General features: G+C 38.5%; 2 protein-coding genes and 1 long non-coding RNA gene across 3 annotated transcripts in view; 2 read left to right on the top strand and 1 right to left on the bottom strand.

The window, feature by feature from the left end:
- Positions 1-7,936, bottom strand: part of LOC116718467 (uncharacterized) — an 18,155-nt gene extending 10,219 nt beyond the window's left edge. Inside the window, exons 1-2 of the long non-coding RNA XR_004338934.1 lie at positions 7,714-7,936; positions 4,012-4,014 (exon numbers count right to left, since the gene is read on the bottom strand). This is a non-coding gene — a long non-coding RNA (uncharacterized LOC116718467). The remainder of the gene's footprint in view (positions 1-4,011; positions 4,015-7,713) is intronic.
- LOC116718462 (adhesion G-protein coupled receptor G5-like) overlaps positions 1-18,659 on the top strand; it is a 90,546-nt gene that overhangs the window by 67,709 nt on the left and 4,178 nt on the right. The window lies entirely within an intron of this gene.
- Positions 5,122-18,659, top strand: LOC116718466 (uncharacterized). Its single transcript, XM_032560446.1, has 10 exons — positions 5,122-5,234; positions 8,881-8,975; positions 9,734-9,802; positions 13,490-13,582; positions 15,095-15,182; positions 15,346-15,487; positions 15,608-15,721; positions 16,586-17,587; positions 17,915-18,009; positions 18,530-18,659. The coding sequence occupies exons 1-8, from the start codon at positions 5,227-5,229 to the stop codon at positions 16,847-16,849; spliced, it is 873 nt and encodes a 290-aa protein (XP_032416337.1). The 5' UTR covers positions 5,122-5,226; the 3' UTR covers positions 16,850-17,587; positions 17,915-18,009; positions 18,530-18,659.

Raw genomic sequence — 18,659 nt, 5'->3', positions numbered from 1 at the left:
CAAGGTATGTTTCTTTTGTAAATAAGGATGGTTCTAATTTTTTAATCGATTGAAATTGTGAATTTGTTGTATATAAACACTAGGGCATAGTTTTGAATTAGAGTTGATATTTTTAGAGGTGAACATTATTTTTAGTTGAAACATTCTGGTTGTAAGAGTGTGTTTTTGTAGCTTACACTGTGCTTTTTGTGTGTGTGTGTTTACTTCAGGGTTTACTTCCAATAAACCTCACTGTTCATCAGTAAAGCCACAATCCTTCATTTGGGGCTGGGGGTGTTATACACTTGTTTATCTTTAAGCCTGTGTTGGTGTTCATGCTTGTATATATGTGTGGCCCAGTGTAGACAAATGAGCCAAACACATTCAACTGAAAAACGTAAGTGGGTTTTATTCCCGACTGTCCTCAGATGGAACAGTATTAATTTTGGTTTGATTTGTATTGAAGCGCATTATAAATATTTTGAGTGCTATCACGTTATAGCGTGATACTTAGATGTAAGATAAGTACGACTTACGTCTATTACATCTTATTAGACGTACTTAACAAGTACGTCTAATAAGACGTATTATTACGTCGTATTAGACGTACGTGATACATTTAATAAGACGTATTAAACGTATCACGTTTAATAAACGTGATACGTTTAATTGTATCACGTACAATTAAACGTGATAATTGTATGTCCAGGAAGTGGCGGTTTTATGCTAGATTAGTACAGTGGCTAACTGTTCTAGTTTCCCTTGGTCAAGTTTCCCTTCATGTTTGGTCTAATACATGGAGAGATACAGATGCTGCTTTGCACTGTGGATTAAACCATTAATAGCATGCGCACTCTGAGCAGGATCCTAAACAGAACAGGACTGCACAGAAGGAAACGTCAGTCTAGTCCTCTAGCTGTGGCGGCGATCCTAACTGACCGTCTGGATCGAAGCTGAAGTTGGCTTACGATTGTAGCTTCTGATTCAGGAAATGGCCAAAGGGCGATTATGACGGAGGCAAAGATGTATTTGCTGAACGTTTTTTTGCTCAGAATTTTATTGTACTTTTCTTTCTTTAGATTTTTAGTACTCTAAATGCATTTTTCTTTCAAGTGTATTAACAGAAAAGAGCAGGAAAAGTTTCAGCCCATTATGTCTAAAGGTTTTTGAAATTTTGGGGCGTAGATGTACCTTGCCACAAACCCACCTTTGAGTATAAAAATATGGGGTTTTTGAAAGCTGATTACTTAAAAAAGAAATTAATTTGAAACTTATTAGTAATGACATTCTTTAAAAATATGTAATTAATATTGCAAAACATGAAAATGCACGGTGATAGCTTACTTTTAAAATTAAGTTTCTTTAAAAAAATGTTATTTTGAAAAATAAAACAAATTTCAATATTGACCCTAACAGCAGACATGGCATTTTTGGGATTCCATATTAAAAAATATATGTTGAAACCATGACCCAAAAACTATTTTTTCCAGTTAACTATGTGATCTTAACAAACTCAATTTTTTGTAGGGGTCTGGGACTGTTTAATAAAGATTTATTAGGCCACAAAAATGCTACCAAAGCTAATTTGACCGACGGAAAAAAATTCAAAAATTGAGTATTTTTTGACCGCTCCTCAAATTTGTATCTATCATCAGATTTAAATAAAACGTCTCTACTAAAGATAAATTAGGCTGCTGAATATAAAGGCATCCATTTTGGCCATATTTAATAGTTTCCTTGATATTTGTGGTAGGAAATAGGGATTTATTGTTTGTTTTTTAAAATATGTAATTTTAGGGAATTTTTGACTTGCACCAAAATGTTTATTTTTTAATGCATTTCATTGAAACTTCCTTCTTAGATGTCAATTAGGCTGCTTCATCAGATAAACACATTCACTTAAGGCTATGTTTAGTAGTTTTTTTATTTTGTTGACTGAAAATAGAGATCGTTTTTAGATTTATTTTTTCATGGAAAATTTCCTACTACCCACCCACCATCTGAAAAAGTGCCAAAGAAAGTACAGTTTTTCATAAAAGGTGTCCAGAATATATTATTTCAGAATAAATACAGTCACTTCATCCTGCCGCCGCCCACATGATGATGCCCTGGGCGGTTGTCCATGCCGCCCATGTCAAAAACCGAGCAAATCTGCTAACGCGAATCATGTACCTAAACCACACATATACAGGTCGTTATGCATAATTCCCATGGCCCATAAAAACAACGAATCTAATCCGCTTTTTAAAAATTATTATACTAAATAATGACAGGCAAGGCAAGGCAAGGCAAGTTTATTTATATAGCACTTTAAAACAGTACCACTGACCAAAGTGCTGTACAATCACAAGATTAAACAAATAAAAATCAAAATTCAAACACATAAAAACCAACAATGCAGTGACGTAAAACACTCTATATAATACATAAACATACCCAGATAAATACAGAAAAGCAGCATCTCAAACTGAATCAAAGGCCAACCAAAAAAGGTAAGTCTTAAGAGCAGATTTAAAAATTGCTATAGAGGGGGCCTGTTTTACCAACATAGGTAAGGAATTCCAAAGTTTGGGAGCTGCAACAGCAAACGCCCTGTCTCCTCTCTGCCTCCTGGAAGTCCTCGGCACCTCCAGGTTCATTTGGCTCGCTGATCTAAGAGCTCGAGGAGGACAGCGTATATGTAGCAGCTCAGAGAGATAGGAGGGAGCAAGGCCATTTAAAGATTTAAATACAAATAAAAGAATCTTAAAATGCACTCTGAAATGTACCGGCAGCCAGTGCAGAGAATATAAAATCGGGGTAACATGTTCTCTCTTCCGCGATCCAGTTAAGAGCCGAGCAGCCGCATTCTGGACCAGCTGAAGACGGGACAAAGAAGACTGGCTGACACCCACATATAAGGAGTTACAGTAATCCAGTCGTGTTGTGATAAAAGCATGGATTAATATTTCAAAATAATCCACTGGTACAATATTCCTAATCTTAGCAAGCCGCCTCAAATGGAAAAAGCTCGTTTTCACAACGGCACTGATTTGTTTATCCAACTTAAAATTTGCGTCCATTACAAAGCCCAGATTTGTAACAAATGGCTTTGTAACAAAGCCATTTGTAACAAATCGGGAAGCAAAGCATACCAGTGTGATCCACAGGAGGAGGAGGATGGACAACCCCATGTTCAGGTGAGGAGGTGAAGCGACCTTGTTTGCTTAATTTCTCCTCTTTTGTAAAAGTTTCGACTAGATTTAACTGTTTAACTCTCCTGCAGTCTTAGCGCGGGGTTCAGGAGAAGCGCGGTAGATGTCATGTTCAGCCAGCGGGATGATCCGTCCGCTTTTCATTTTGCAAAATCACAAACAATCTGTTAAACCGGCGTCCTCGCTAGAACCGTGCACACGGTAAAAAGCTCAGGAGGGCGTCACTCCACCGCTTTTAGAACCGCGGGAGGCTTAAAACTCCGGTTATTCATTTTTAGCTAGCTTCACTACGTAGCCACATTTAGCTTACAGAAGCTAGAAGGGGCGACTCGGGCGAGGTCCGTTCGTGTGTTGATATGCGTGGGGCGTCACGCACACTGATTCTGCAGGTTTGGTACCAATATAATATTAAAGCTCACAAATTAATCCTTATTTTCATACCTAAGTTGTCAGGTTTATTTTGTATAATTCATTCGCTATTTGACAATTTGTTCGGAGGTTTTGGTACTTTTATGATTTACAAAAATAAAATAAAAAACCTTTGACAAAACCGGGTATGTCTAGAAAGCATATGATGTAAGGTTTAATATGATATCACTGTTGGCTCATTTGGTCATTTGTTCGTGACCCCCGAACCGATTTTCTTGGACAATGTTTCAGTGCGGTGTCAGGAGGGGCTTGGAATTAGCATAAATAATGCATTTTAATAGAAAGATCCCTACTAATAAGAAGTGGCAGCACATCTGCTGAGTTTTTGAAGCTTAAAAATGTAAAAGCTGTCACCCTTAAAGAGACAGCATTATGTATTTTCCTGTCACACAGAATCATTTTGTAGAACAATCTAGCAACTATGTTAAATTCAGTTGCTTTAAAATGCTGTTTATATCAAATATGACTTCAATAAAAATTTGACTTTGTAATTTAGGACCTTAAAATTGGGCCTCTGTCTCTTTAAGAAACTTCTGCTCTTTCTGAAACTCCGCCTTCATGAAGTCATCACAACATGGCTCCTCTTTTAACCACTTAATGTTTTTGCCAGCATTTCACTGGGAAGCAGCTGCTATGATGAGCTCAGCAGATGCACAATTCCACCAAGTGTTTGCCAATTGCTGCTGGCTAGTCTGAAGGAGCTGAGCGGGGGGTTAGATCCACCCAGATGTTTTGCACAGCTGAATGGTTGTCATGGGAGAGTAACACATTTCTAAAACATGCATGAAAGAATCAAAGCAACACTGCACGTCTGCTTTTGATGAGGGAATAACATTATAACATGATGTGAAGCTCAAATCGTCTTTTGTTCACTTTTCTTCCTGATAAACCTTCTGCTCTGACCTTTAGTGCTGAAGATGTATTGACCCTTGGGCAGAAAGTCCACCTGTATGTTCTGCTAGTCAATCAGCTGATGGATAAAGCATGAAACACACTGACACTGCAAGGCTCTCACTTGGCTGTAATATACAGCTAGGTGCATAAACACATCATTCAAAAAACTGGCTGAAGAAATCTGCTCCTCTCAGACCAGTTTAATTTATAAAACAGGTCAAGTAGTTTTTCATCATTTTAAGCTCAGCTGATGGGAAAATCAATCACAGTTTGAGGATTTTTCATATCAATACAGACAATCCTGTTAATTCAGTAATTTAATATGACAACTTGCAAGTGATGATTGTCTGGTTCAGCTGCCCAAAATGTCATACTAACACTATCACTCTTTCAAAGCAGACTAAGCATGCCTGTTCGTGCGTTGCTTTTCTGACATTGTGAACAACGTTTGAGCTTGTCTCAACAGTTTCATTCATTTGAAGATGGTCATCTAAGTATCATGACTCCAGGGAACTCAAAGGCAAATGGCTATCTGAGCACTTCCTCTTTTTCCTCATACACTATGTAAATAAAGCTTTTGAACTCAGACTTATCTCATTATTTTTTTGTCCTCCTGCTGTCACACAACCGTTCTGCCAGCTTCAGCTTTCAAAGCACAACAGGCACCTGGAGGTTTCCGTCACATCAGCCGTTCTCTTCCCAGACAAACTCGCTACAAGAACTCGGCGACATGAGAAGGTAGGTTATGGTACTTTATATGCACAACAACAAGACTTCATCTGTTTGATGTCAGTATCAGAATTGAGTAATACTATTGCTTACTTTGACTAAGCGGGGACAAAATTATTGGTTATGTATTTCCAGCCAAGTGCAGGGCATCTTGGCTGGGAGATGCATCTTCCAGCATCTTGGAAGACAAAAAACAGCCGTTTTGTCTGTTCGATCAGATGAAGGTTTGCAAAATAAAGTGACAAAAACAAGCGACACTCTTCGCACATGATCCTGTACGACGGGCTGTAGGGCCTGACTAAGATATCCTTTTTTTGAAATTATGACAATAGATTCATAACACAAGCAGATGGATAATCTCACACTACGCAATGCATGTGCTTCACTCACTTCAGCATGCTGGCTGCTTGGAAGTGAAAATTGCAGCATCAGTAACTGGTTAATTTAGCTGATTATATGTCCAGTTTAGAGCACTGTAAATAATAGGTTGATCCTTAAAAAAACAAATAGAAAAAAAGCAATGGTGATGTCAAAGAAATGTAATGTACCAGGTCATGATGCAGCAGAACACAAGAGAACTTCAATCCATTGATCTCACAATAAACACTATTCAAAATGCATGCATTAAAGATAACACATTTCTTTTTCTCATTTTCATACACATGTAACATAAGTTCTTAAATACACCAGAATATGTGGCAGAATAGGAAACCAGTGGAAAACAGCTTAATAAGCTAAAACAAGACAGGATGTGTTTCACCACACTGGAAACCTGGACTGAGCAAAGGTTAAAGAGATGTTGCAGAATCTTACATGTGGGCCAACTGTCTCAGGGTCCTGGGTATGGCAGCATATAGACATAGAACCATGTTCCTACTGGCTTCTTGAGACATAGAGTAGTAGAGGAAGGGAATGCCAAAGGCAGCCAGCTTTGGTTGTTGACGGCAGTCTTGGGGAACCTGCAACTACAAAGTTCCTTCTGCAGAATTCTAAACAAACCAGGATCAAGGTTTATTCCTTATATCAATCAATGAAATGAGGTCAACTTAATTTTCCAACCCAATGCTCCTGGAGTTTCAGGAGAGGATCTTGTCGCCACCTGCAGGAAAATGGAGTAGTGGACTTAGAAAGCACAGTGTCCATCCTGGAAAGGCCAGAAGTTGTGTCTTTTGTTATAAACAGCAATTTTCTCAGCTTTAATTTAAGCCATGTTTATAGAGATTGGGTAAGAAATAAAGGCGCTGCGATCATTTTTGTGATTCCTGCTCATCCCGCATTGGAACAGCCTGTTATGGTGGACAGACCCACCGCGTAGTAACGGCGCCTGCAGGAGCGGCGCTAGCGTTAGCGGCTAACAGGCGATGTCCAAACCAGTAATGTATATCAATGAAGAAATCCTACAATCACTAAAATCTGACACTGATCCGTTTTTGTTGACTTTTTGTGAAGAAGAAAGTTGCGCTGATCTTCTTCAGAGGTTTTGTGTCGATTCCTTCAGTAGGTCTTGGGGCAGCGCCCCCACAGGCGACGGGGGGAACAGGGTAGTTTTAGTTGTTTGACACACTGCAGTGTGAATGCAAACTACAGTTCTGAAAATGTAACAAATGTTGCAATTTTAGTCTCCAGTTGAACCGAGTCTACCAGACTATCTGGTCTGAATACACCCTAAATCACAGTATTTGTGTCCAAACCTTCACCATCTCCACTGTATGAATATCCATGGGTTTCTCTTCCTGTTAGTTTTCCTGCTTGTTCTTTGTTTTTGGTTTGTAAAAAAATCTAGATAGTTCATCTTTATTTCGGCATATTTAAATAGTGTTGCTAAGGATTCATTCACACAGTGTTAAAGGAAATGACATATACAGTGATAATATTAATTGGTGCCATATTTGTGTATATTATTAGTCAAAGAGTAATAGCAGTAAACTCCAAGAAATACAACTAATGAAAAGAAAGCACTATAGTGTCTATGTTAAATAATATCTAAGCAAGAATAATAGTTGATCCAAATGTTATTAAACTTTAGACTCAGGCTCAATTTCATTAATATATTATAAATATAGTATGAAATATATGTAAAGCTCTGCATACATTCTACAGTTTTATGTTTGGTTTGGTGATGTAGCTTGTTATTCTGTTTCTAGATAAGGTGGTTTAACATGTTTCTCCTAATGACTAAATCCAAAAACATGCAGAGGGTTTTTTTCTTTACAAACTGTCTCCACTTTTCGACTGAACGACTACCGCCCAGTGGCACTCACACCGATCATCATGAAGTGCTTCGAGAGACTGGTGCGGAGTCACATCCTCGCTGGCCTGCCTGCTGAGCTGGACCCTCTCCAATTTGCCTACAAAGCAAAGAGGTCCACAGAGGACGCTGTATCCACAGCACTTCATGCTGCCCTGACCCACTTAGAGAAGCAGGGGAGCTATGTCAGAATGCTCTTTGTGGACTTCAGCTCAGCATTTAATACCATACTTCCCCAACGGCTGGTGTCCAAGCTAGCAAACCTTGGGCTCCCATCAGCCACCTACAGTTGGATCCTGAACTTCCTAACAGGTCGCTCCCAGAGGGTCAGGCTGGGCCCCCACACCTCCACTGCTCTGAGCCTGAACACCGGATCGCCACAGGGTTGCGTGCTCAGCCCACTTCTCTACACCCTCTACACTCATGACTGTGTCTCCAACCACCTCAGCAACAAGATCATAAAGTTTGCAGATGACACGACTGTTGTTGGTCTCATCTCAGGCGGGAAGGGGGAGCGGGAGTACAGGGATGAGGTGAAGCAGCTGTCAGAGTGGTGCAAAGCCTATAACCTGCTCCTCAACACCTCCAAAACAAAGGAGCTGGTGATCGACTTCAGGAAGAACAAAACGGACATTCAGCCTTTCACCATCAGTGGGACCTGTGTGGAGACGGTCCCAGTGTTCAGGTTTCTGGGCATGGAGTTGGAGGACAAACTAACCTGGAGCACCAACACCAAGGAGCTGTTGAAGAAGCTACAGCAGAGACTGTACTTTCTGAGAATACTCAAGAAGAACCGTCTCCCCTCAGACCTGCTGCAGGCCTTCTATCACTGCTCCATAGAGAGTGTGCTCACGTACGGTCTGTGTGTCTGGTACGGCAGCAGCACATCCGCGGACAAGAAGGCGCTCCAGAGGGTTGTTAGGGCAGCAGAGAGAACCATAGGCTGCCCCCTCCCCACTATGGAACAGATTTACACTTCCAGGCTCCACAAGAAAGTTTTGGACATTTTAAATGACTCTTCACACCCTGGCCATGGTCTCTTCCAGCTGCTGCCATCAGGCAAGAGATACAGAGCAATAAAAACCAGGACAAATCGCCTAAAAAACAGTTTTTACCCGACAGCAATCATGGCACTAAATTCAAAGGCATAAGAACTTCTGCTCTTGACACCACTTTGTTAAAAATGTAAATTCTGTTGCGACACCTCCAGGCGCTGCAACCATCTTCTGATGTCTATTTATTTCTCATTTTGTACTATTTATTTCTTTATCGTTGTATATTATGTATATACACATAACCTGCATCTTAACTCGAGTCGAGCAAATCTCAATCTCGTTGTAATCTGTTGATGACAATGACAATAAATCTTATCTTATCTTATCTTATCTTATCTTATCTATTTTACAGGATATTGTGCTGGGGCCTGTGGTGGATAATCTTCCAACCCATGCTTTCACTGAGAGGAGAAAAAAATACACATAATAACCATACACCACCAACAGGTATGTTCCAATGTTTGACAGGCACTATATAGTGTATGCATTCACATATCAAAATTTCAGTATTTTATTGTCACACATTTCAGAAAGGGAAACTCATGTAGTAGAGATTCACTTAAATGCAGTGATGCAGTTCAAGCCTTTTTTCGTTGCAGCTTTGATTATTATTGCATACAGAAAACAACTTGCTTGTTTAACATGTTGAGTGAGACCAAAGCTCTTAAGAATATCACAAAGCTTTCTCACCCTTCTCTCTTCAAGCTTGACAACCTGGATGTTGAAATCTTCCACAATTATTAAGCAGTCATGATCATTGCATTAAAGCTCATTAAAGTCAGTGAAGGAATGTTCCACATATTTTGGGGTTTTGTGTAGAGTTAGTATCAGAGCTTGCTCATGGGGTTTCACCTCAATTCCTAGATATTCAAAAGAGTCAAATTGGCCTGAAAAGACCTTACAGTTTAGTGAATCCTGACATATTGTGTAGAAACCCCTCCTCCTCTTTTATGTTTTCTATCCTCACTTAAATTGTAATTAGGAGGCTCTGATTCAATTAGTACAGGTGATTTATTGTCATCCAGCCATATTTCTGTCAGGAAAATAACCTGAGTGATGAATTCATTAACCAGCAGTCCTTTTGTTGATAGTGATCTTAGCAGAGCCAGTTTAAGTGACTTTGTTTCAGATAGTTCATAAATTAGAGGTTGCTTTAGACAGGGGCTGCATGTAGTTTTTTCTGTTTTTTGTGAATTTTCTTTCAGTGATCCAGACAGAGAAGTATTCTAGAGGAGGACATAATGCGTCTGCAACCCACCCCAAGGTCACCGAGGGTAAATTCTGGCACTGGGTGTAACACAAAAAAAGTATCCTAAACAGTTGGCGTCAGTAGCAAAATATAGTTTAATTTACAATTCAAGTAAAAACTCAGTCACAGTAGACAACAAGCACAGGGAAGCTTTTAAGCTTCAGGGTCTCCAAGGCCAAAACAAACAAACAAACAAAACATCCCCCTTTTAATTATAAAATAAAAACACTTTCTAGAAGAGAACTGAAAAGGAAGTACAATACCTGAACTCTCTGACTAACCAATAAATAGTTAAACAAAATGGCAGAGAACCCCTACCAGCTTCCACTGCGAATAGAAACAAAACTTTATGTGACCAGCAGGGGGTGGTCTTTTTAAACAAGATGCACCAGAACACGGAATAGTCCACAATATTTTATTTAAACAATTTCATTAAAACATTTCTCTTTTTTTAAAATAACATGGCTTCAGGCCTACTACTCGGTCCCTGGAAAAGAAAGGGATCATATGAAATAAGGACACTTTAAATTATTCCAAAAAAAAAAAAAAATGAACAAACAAAACATGCAATGCAAAGGAAAACAAATTAGAAATCAAAACAAAAGAAAGCAAACTCATTAGTAATTGCAATGATAAGCAAACAAACCGTAAAAGAAAAAACACAAACACTTCAAACGGTGGAACAAATTGTCGTTGTCCAATTTCAATGCCTCTCGATGGGGCCAGAGGAGTCCTGTCCGGCTCGCTCAGCCGGTCCAAGCAGCAACAGGTTTCCTTCAGAGCGGCCCAAACAAACACCGGCAAGACAAGACAGCAGAGCGTCCAAGCGCTGCAACTCCAAAACAATCTTAAACCAAAAACACTCATTAGAAAACCCGTGGATTCAGGTAAAGTAAATTAAAATCTAAACAGGTAGCTTACCCAGGAGTGGAAGCACAGGCGACCCAGGAAGGGAGCGGATCAGCAGGCGAGGGCTAGATGGAAGCCGCAACAACCTCCAGCTGCAGCCGAGCAACGCTGCAGAAACGCACGGCAGGTATGGCACCAAAACCCAACCACAATCCCAGCCACAGATGGTACAAATGGCACTTACGATTCAGATGAGCGGATCAAGCACACCAGCCACTTGGGCAGCCGACATGTAGTAGGGAAAACAAAGACACACACACCTCTTCTTCTTCTTCTTCTTCTTCTTATTTTTCTTCTTGTTTTTTTTATGGTGGTTCGCAAAACCGCCATCTCTAATTAACACCTCCCTTTCCTGAACATACTTAGTACATTCTAAAAAAATATGTTGTATTGTTTCTAATTTTCCACAATAACTACAAAAACCTGTACTATGTTTATTACTTTAAGAGTACTGTTTAAACCTGCATGTCCAAACCTTAATCTAGATATAGCATCCTCTTCTTTTTTATTCCTGCTACATTTCCTAAATTCTCCAACTTTTTTTGGATGCTATAATAAAATCTTGCATTGCTTCCTCTATCCCACTGTTCCTGCCATGTTTCCTTAATATACATTTTACTAATAATTTTTAACCTCATTCTTGCTTATTTTAATATTTAAATCAACAATACACTTTTTTTGCTGCATTCTTAGCAAAATTATCTGCCAGCTCATTAACCTGTTACTCCACTGTGGGCAGGAATCCAAACTAATTTAACCCGAGACCCATCATTTTTAATCCTAAAAATTGAATGATTAATATCCAATATTATATCTTGCCTTGATTCTGAATTTAGTTCTAAAATACTTATTAATGCACTACTTGAATCTGAACAAATTATAACCTCCCTCTCTCTTGTTTCCTCAATCCATTCTAAAGTCATTAAAATAGCCATTAATTCACCTGTATACACTGTCAACTTTCTCATAATATCTAAATCCAGAATTATAAATGCTATTCCTGTATTGTCATTAGACATTTTGGAAGCATCTGTATATATGTGTATATACTCTGCATATTCTTTTCCTATATAACTTTCCACCTCTTTCTTTTCTAGTTTTCTTCCTCTTTTCAATAAACTTAAATCAACTTCAGCTTGTCCAATTATCCATGGTGGAATAGCAGGAATAACAATCACAGGACTAATTAAACTATGATTTATTCCTACATCTCTTATTTCATTTTTTATAATCCATCCAAAACTATTTATTTGCTTTATTTCTTTTTCTTGACAAGGTTGTAGCATGACATATGGAGGATAACTTTCTTTATGCCCTTTAATATTTGCCCAGTAATTTATGGCTAGTTGTTTTCCTCTGAGCTCCAGCGGCATCTCATCACTTGTAGAGCTGAAACTGGGGTAGTTTTCATCGCTCCGCAACAAAGTCTTAATGTCTGATATTGTATTCTATCTATTTTTTTTTAGTAAACTACTTGAAGCTGAATTATATAAAATACATCCACAATCAAAAATTGATCTGATTAATCCGGTGTAAATTGTTTTTAAAGCTTTTCTATCAGCTCCCCATTCTTTTCCTCTGAAACATCTCATTATATTTAAGATTTTTTTTTACTTTTTTCAATTATTTTACTAACATGAATTTTCCATGCAAGTTTTTTATCAAACCAGATTCCTAAATACTTTATTTGATCTATCCTTTCTATAACATTCTCATATAATTTGAGATTTGCAGTAACATTTAATTTTCTATTAGTAAAAATAACTTTAGATTTGGATATTGAGATTCTACAGCCCAAGCTTCTACATTGTGTAACGCCTCTTGTAGTTTCCTATTTACAAATTCTATGTTTTTCCCCCTCTTCCAAATAAGACCATCATCTGCAAATAATGAAACACCAAAAGATTTATCTATATTATTAAAAATATCATTAATCATTATAATAAATAGCATAGGACTTATTATACTACCTTGGGGAGTTCCATTTTCGACTTGATGTTTTGAACTTAATTCGCCACCTACTTTTACTTTTATATTTCTTTCAGTTAAAATTTTTTTAATCCATCTATATATTTTACCCCTTATCCCTATTTGTTTTATTTTAATTAACAACCCTTCTTTCCATAACATATCATAAGCTTTTTCTACATCTAAAAAAATTGCTATTAAACTCTCCTTATTAATCTGAGCCCGTCTAATTTCATATTCCAGATATAATTCAGGATCTTTTGTACTTCTACCTTTTCTAAACCCAAATTGATACACACGCACCTCGCAGCGGCCTGCTCAGCTATAAAGCCACCCGCCCCGCCCACCAATCAACTGCGCGCTTCTTGCTACACCTGGTGCACATAGTCGGGAGGGCGGAACAACATCCCACCACGTTTAGTTGTACACTTGATGCGTCACAAAAATGCTCACAGCAAAACAATCCAAAGTCTCCACAAGCAATCCGCTCACAGACAAGATCACATCGGATCAAGGCCCAGAGAAAAAACGAAGGGACCTGACATCTCTGGTTGTAGCTCTTTATGGGTGGCTGACGAGCTCCAACACATTGCACCTCTCATGAAGAGAGCCCCCTAGAGGTCAGTGACCGTAACAGCGTCTGATCTCAAAGGTGCAACTTCAGTGTTCTACTTTTATGTAATATTGAAATATTTGAAATTGGCATCTTTTTACCAGTCATGTTGTGTGAAACCTAAATAGGAATTTAAGTTCTACTAACGGTATTCTAGAGAGCTATTTTTATATGCATTTGTTATTTTAATGTGTTGTTTTTAATTTGTTGTCAATCCTTCAGAAGACCACAATAAGTGCAACGGAACAACCTTGTTAGACCACATAAATGCAGAACTGAAAGCGTTTTGTTCCCCACATGCTTGTCAAGCTTCAAGTGAGTAACTAATTTCAGTGTACAGTGACCTACTGTACGTAAGGTAAACATGTACAGTTCATATCCCTTCAACTTATCCATATTGTCACATGACAACCACAAATATAAATATATTTCATTGGAATTCTATGCTAAATACTACTTTGTGCTATACCACAAAGTAGTATACCACTTGTGAAGTAGAAAGAAATTTATAAATGATGCAAAATATTATTTTAATTTATTTTGTATTTTTTTCAAATAAACTGAAAAACATATTGTGCAAAAGTATTCAGCCCCTTTTTCTCTGAGTGCAACAATGTGTAATCTAATCTCAGTACAAATCCAGCTGCTGTGACGCCTCAGAGGTTCAGAGAATATTTTAGGAGCAAACAGCATCATGAAGTCCAAGGGCTTAGGCTATAAAAAGATTTGTCAGGCGTTGAACATCTCACTGTTTCCATCAGGAAATGGAAAGAGCATGACCCAACTAGAAACATACCAAGACCAGGCCGTCCACCTACACTTCCAGGCTGGCCAAGGAGAGCTCTGATCAGAGATACAGCGAACAGGTTCATGGTGACTCTGGACCAGATGCAGAGATCCACAGCTCCACTACTAGTCATGCACTGCTCAAATGTGGTCTTTATGGAGGAGTGGCAAGAAAAATGGGACAGAAAAGATGGTCAGAGTTTATGGGAAGATGGATGGAGATAAAAACGGGATGATGTGGGGAAAAAAAACATCTGTTGGAGTCAAGACTGGAGACTGAGAAGTTCAGCTTCCAGTAGGACAGCCACCCTAATTATTTAATTTCCCTTTGGGATCAATAAAGTATTTTTGAATTGAATTAAACAGAAAGCCAGGCCTACAACAGAATGGTTTAAAACAAAACACATTCATGTCTTAGAATGACTCAAAGTCCAGACCTAAAACCAATCGAGAATCTGTGTTCTGAAAACTGCTGTTCACAAACTCTCTCCATGTAATCTGACTGAGCTTGAGCTGTTTTGCAAAGAATGGCCAAACATTTCAGTCACTGGATGTGCGAAGCTGGTAGAGACGAACCCTAGAGACTAGCAGCTGGAACTGCAGCAAAAGGCAGATTAACAAAGTATTGACTCAGGGGGGCTGAATACTTTTGCACACTGCACTTTTCAGTTTTTCATTTGTAAAAAAGCTTTTTGAATCGTGCATAATTTTCTTTGCGTTCGGTCTTTTAAGTGACAATAAAATATATTTATGTTTGTAGTTGTAATGTGACAAAATATGGAAAAGTTGAAGGGATATGAATACTTTTGCAAGCCAATATATATAAAGCTCAGTGTCTGCCTATGTTTCTTTCTCCGGTGTAGCGGTACAGGAAACAATGATGCTACCAGAAAGCTTTAATGAGTTTAATGATAATTACTTATCATTAAACTCATTAATGATAAGTCTCTCATTTGTATCTTGAAAGTTGTGCAACTGAAAGTTGCATTGACGACTTTCTGTAGCTCTTTATGTAATAACATGTGTCATTTTACTCTGTAGACAGGGTTTCTAAAAATACTACCTCATGTTTCATGAGAAATTACACCCAGAATTTGAAGATGCAACATAAACATGATGAAGATGTGAAGTAAATATTTATATATATATATATATATATATATATATATATATATATATATATATATATATATATATATATATATATATATATTTCAGCTTACACAGATATTCTGTCCCTTTCTTTGACGACTGGGTGTTTTACTCTGTGTGTGCTCTTGTTTTTCCACGAGAACATTTCAATTCATGGAGAAAGTTTTGGAGGAAACAGAGGTGACTAACGAGACACATATCCATGAGGAAAATATCATGGCTCTCCTACATAAACCTGCCAGTCCTTTCAAAGGTCTTAAAATTTTTGCCAATGACAATGAGGTAACACTTAATTTTATACTTATTCTGATCAAAGATACATGAGCAGAGAATGTTGAACTATGTTTTTTATGGCTCTTCTTCAATCTTCCTATTCCTATGTCTGGCTGTGATCTACACCAGGTGACATCAGGTGTGATCGCGCCAAACAGATCGGTGTTGGTTCATCTGCCTCCAGAGTTGAATCCTGGCGAGGAAAATACAGTTGTGTTCTCCATGATTCAGCTTCCCAAAGAGGTCAGAGGATGTGTAAATTCTTTGGTTTTTGACTGTTAAACAATTACAAATCATTGCTCAGCTCTTCTTCGAACAGCGTTACCCTGATAAAACGCTTATACTTGTGCTGTGTTTGTGATTTCCAAGAGATCCGAAACAGTTTAAGCCAACATAAATCTTCTAGAAATGTTCTCTGTAGATGGTGTACATATTTCATAGATAATGACATAGAACGAAATTAAGCAACAAAAGGTTTGAAATGACTGAGCTGGTAATGTCAGGTGATTTTGATCAGCTTGTTTTGGTTTGGTCACTTTAAACCAGTGTTTCACAATTCCAGTTCTCAGGGACCACTGTCATTCATATTTTAGGTATTTATTATTATTATTATTATTTAGGTATCCAGAAACAATGTACTGAGATCCCTGAGTAAGTTTTTTTCATGCTAGTGGTCCGTGAATATAAACTTTTAGTCTCTGTTTGGTGGACGTCTCTTACAGAGAATGGGAGGGTAGTTGAGCTGCATTTCCAGCAGTGTTCTCTACAAACTGCAAATCATTATTAAAAAGTATCGCAGGACAACACAGAGACAGACAGGACAAACCACCACGCACACATAAGGAGAATTTAGAGAGACCAATCAACCTAACAGTCATGTATTTGGACTGTGGGAGGAAGTCGGAGTACCCAGAGAGAACTCACACATGCACAGGGAGAACATGCAAACTGCATGCAGAAAGACCCCCACAATGAGCAAAGTAAAACTTAATAAAATAACCCTTGGATTTGAGATGTGCAACTAATATATAAATTTGTTAGTCCAATGTTGGCTAATGACAAATGTTTAGCACCTTTCAGATATACTGACTGCATTTTCTTTTGTAGGCTGCTTTGGAGCGCTCAGATGAACTGTATGATCGTCGGCTGCTTGGCCTGAGCGTGCGTGGCAAGAACATTTCAGGACTTCAGGAACGAGTCAACATCACCATAAATTTTACAACAAGCATAAATGTAACAGTTTTATTGTTAAACTCAAGCTTAAAACTTGTGTTTGTTTTTGAAAGCTGCCTGGCCCACATCCCAACACTGAGGAGTTTTAAGTTCTTTACAAAAAAAATTAAATCTTTGGTCTGGACTGTTTCTGGATGAGAGGGGATTTGGGAACAGTGGAAGGGAAGATGAGTCTAAAGAGAAGAACAGGGACATGATGATGGGGTCGGAGCTTACTGCAGGGTTGGTGATCGTCCACCATGGAGAGGCAGTCCATGGCGGAGCGGTCTGAGCAGAGATGGTTCCAGGAAACAAGTGAGATTGAGGTCAGAGATTATGAGAATGGAACCTCAGCGCAATGAATATTTGCAAAGGCGATCATGTTTCACAGGGATTGATGAAGGAAAGAGTTGTCTTTGAGAAACCAGCCACGGTAGAAATCCAGATCTTCACCGAGACCTTGGAGATGATTGCAGAGAGCTGGAGAGTCATGGAGGAGTCGATCCAGTTTGTTGATGGGAAAACTTTTAAAGGGCACAAAAAGAGGTAAGGAATCACACAGGAATCACACAGGAAACCTCAGAGCAGAACTGAGGGGCTTGATGTTACCACAGTAGGTTAACACCCAGGCACTGAAGGGATGGATTCAGGCTCCTCTAAAGCTCCTCTTGATGACGGTAGATAAGCTGTGACAGCATTCTAGGAGGAGGACTGCTGGGACTAGAAACAGACTAAAAACAGCCCAGATCCCAACATGTTGTTTCAGAATGTAGGTGATCTGGTTTAGTAAAGATACATGAAAATATCATCTGATATTGACCTCTACTAAACAATTTATTTTTGCATTTTAGGAAACCCTGAGGCCAGTGTGTGTGTTCTTAAATACTACGACACAAAGTAAGCATCAAAAGTTATATAAATCTCGCGCAGCAACATAAAAGATCCTTATTTGTTGGATAGGATACAGACAGACTTTCTTATAGAGTTATGTGCTGGTGAACATGTGACATGAGCTGCATGGCCGTTACAAATGTGTGCAAATCGCAAATCTTGGTCGGCATTCTGATCATGTCAAAAAACCACAATTAAATTGAATTGAATTTGTTTGAATTAAATAAGGAAGGCAATTAAAATAACATATGATTTCATAATTCCAATTAGCACAAGGTCAATAGAAATGCAGCTATAGTCTTTAACAAAACTGTTCCCTCTCTGATTTACCAGATTTTAGCGTGGATGGCTGCGTTACCCTGTGGGATCGTAGTCAGAGTCATGTCACCTGTTCCTGTGACCATCTCACATACTTTGGCGTGCTTTTGGTAGGACAAACCTTTGTGTTATTGCATATCTGTGAGGGCTGTCCTCTGCACGCTAAAATCATAAGCAGAGTACATCATGACAAACATAAACTCTACAAATCTTCCCAGTTAATATCTATTACAGCGAAGGAACAGTGTTCAGAGGTGATCTGGGATTCAAACCACGCTTATGGTAACTTTAAACTACCTTGAGAAAAAAAAATAGTTTAAGATATTAGTAATGCCAGAATGTCGCCTGGCTTGACAAGGTCCATGTCAGATGTCGGAAAACTTCTCTGACGAGAAGCAATCGGAACAAGAGACATACTGTATGATTACCAGCAGAAAAGCTTGAACTAATGGAATTCTCTCATACCGGCTAATTGCACAAAATGGGCAAAAAGTGGATTAACTATTTCTATTCTGTTCTATTTTATGATTAGTAAAATATTGTAATTTAAGAGCTAATAAATGGCTATGTACATATCACAATAAAAAGGTTGCTACATAGAACAGAAACATGATTTCATCTTCACCACAGGTGTCTCATACATTTACGTCTAATGGAAGTGTCTCATACGGAAGCATCTCCTCTAGAGACGCTGAGATCCTGTCCTACATCACCTACATCGGCTGTGGCATCTCTCTGTTTGCTCTAGTCATCACGGTTT

The sequence above is a fragment of the Xiphophorus hellerii genome, chromosome 4, assembly GCF_003331165.1.
Source record: "Xiphophorus hellerii strain 12219 chromosome 4, Xiphophorus_hellerii-4.1, whole genome shotgun sequence".
Classification (NCBI taxonomy): Eukaryota; Metazoa; Chordata; class Actinopteri; order Cyprinodontiformes; family Poeciliidae; genus Xiphophorus; species Xiphophorus hellerii.
Note: the sequence above shows the minus strand (reverse complement) of the source record. Positions and strands in the feature narration are given on the sequence as shown.

Coding starts and splice junctions, on each gene's coding strand:
- LOC116718466 (XM_032560446.1), top strand. Junction 8,976..9,733: donor TAACCATACACCACCAACAG/GTATGTTCCAAT, acceptor ATTTTCTTTCAG/TGATCCAGACAGAGAAGTAT. Junction 15,488..15,607: donor TTTTTGCCAATGACAATGAG/GTAACACTTAAT, acceptor GATCTACACCAG/GTGACATCAGGTGTGATCGC.